This window comes from Corvus brachyrhynchos, unplaced genomic scaffold (assembly GCF_000691975.1).
Source record: "Corvus brachyrhynchos isolate BGI_N302 unplaced genomic scaffold, ASM69197v1 scaffold2475, whole genome shotgun sequence".
In the NCBI taxonomy this organism is placed as follows: Eukaryota; Metazoa; Chordata; class Aves; order Passeriformes; family Corvidae; genus Corvus; species Corvus brachyrhynchos.
In genome coordinates this window covers 23,839-24,632 of record NW_008238215.1, presented here as the reverse complement: position 1 = coordinate 24,632, position 794 = coordinate 23,839, and the positions used below count along the sequence as shown (strand labels likewise).

The 794-nt window shown below is 51.8% G+C and overlaps 1 protein-coding gene across 1 annotated transcript in view; it reads left to right on the top strand.

Moving 5' to 3' along the window:
• The window catches only part of LOC103615205 (synaptotagmin-3), a 15,734-nt gene that overhangs the window by 4,802 nt on the left and 10,138 nt on the right, over window positions 1-794 (top strand). Inside the window, 2 exon segments of the mRNA XM_017733674.1 lie at window positions 4-196; window positions 198-302. Of these exon segments, the coding sequence (XP_017589163.1) occupies window positions 4-196; window positions 198-302 (298 nt within the window).

Here is a 794-nt window from a genome sequence, read left to right as displayed (position 1 = left end):
CTGCTCGGCCCCCTACGTGAAGATTTATCTGCTGCCCGACCGCAAGAAGAAGTTCCAGACCAAGGTCCTGCGGCGGACGCTGAACCCCGAGTGGGACGAGACGTTCAGTTTCGGGGTGCCCTTCGGGGAGCTGCCGGCGCGGCGCCTTCATTTCGGCGTCTACGACTTCGACCGCTTCTCCCGGGACGCGGTCATCGTCGCGGCACGATCTCATCGGGCAGGTGGTGCTGGATAATCTGCTGGAGGCGGCCGAAGCGCGGCCCGAGGTGCCCATCTGGAGGGACATCCAGGAGGGGAGCGGGGTGAGTGCGAGCTTGGGAATTTGGGAGGGTGTGGGGTGGAAAGAAGCTAAAAAGAGCTTAAAAAAGAGCCGAAAAAGAGGCGAAAATGAACCGAAAAAGAACCTAAGAAGAACCGAAAAAGAACGTGAAAAGGACCTAAAAAGAGCCTAAAAAGAACCTAAGAAGAACCAAAAAAGGGCCTAAAAAAGAATCTAAAAAGAGCATAAAAAGAACCGAAAAAGAATCCAAAAAGAGCTTAAAAAGAACCGAAAAAGAGCCTAAAAAGAACCAAAAAAAGAACCGAAAAAGAACCTCAAAAGAACCAAAAAAAGAGCCTAAAAAGAGCCTAAAAAGAACTCAAAAAGAACCGAAAAAGAGCCTAAAAAGGGTCATGAGGTGCTGGAGAACGTTCTGGAGGTGGTGCCCAGAGGTGCCCATCGGGAGGGACATCCAGGAGGGGAGCGGGGTGAGCGAGAGCTTGGGAATTTGGGAGGGTGTGGGGTGGAAAGAAGC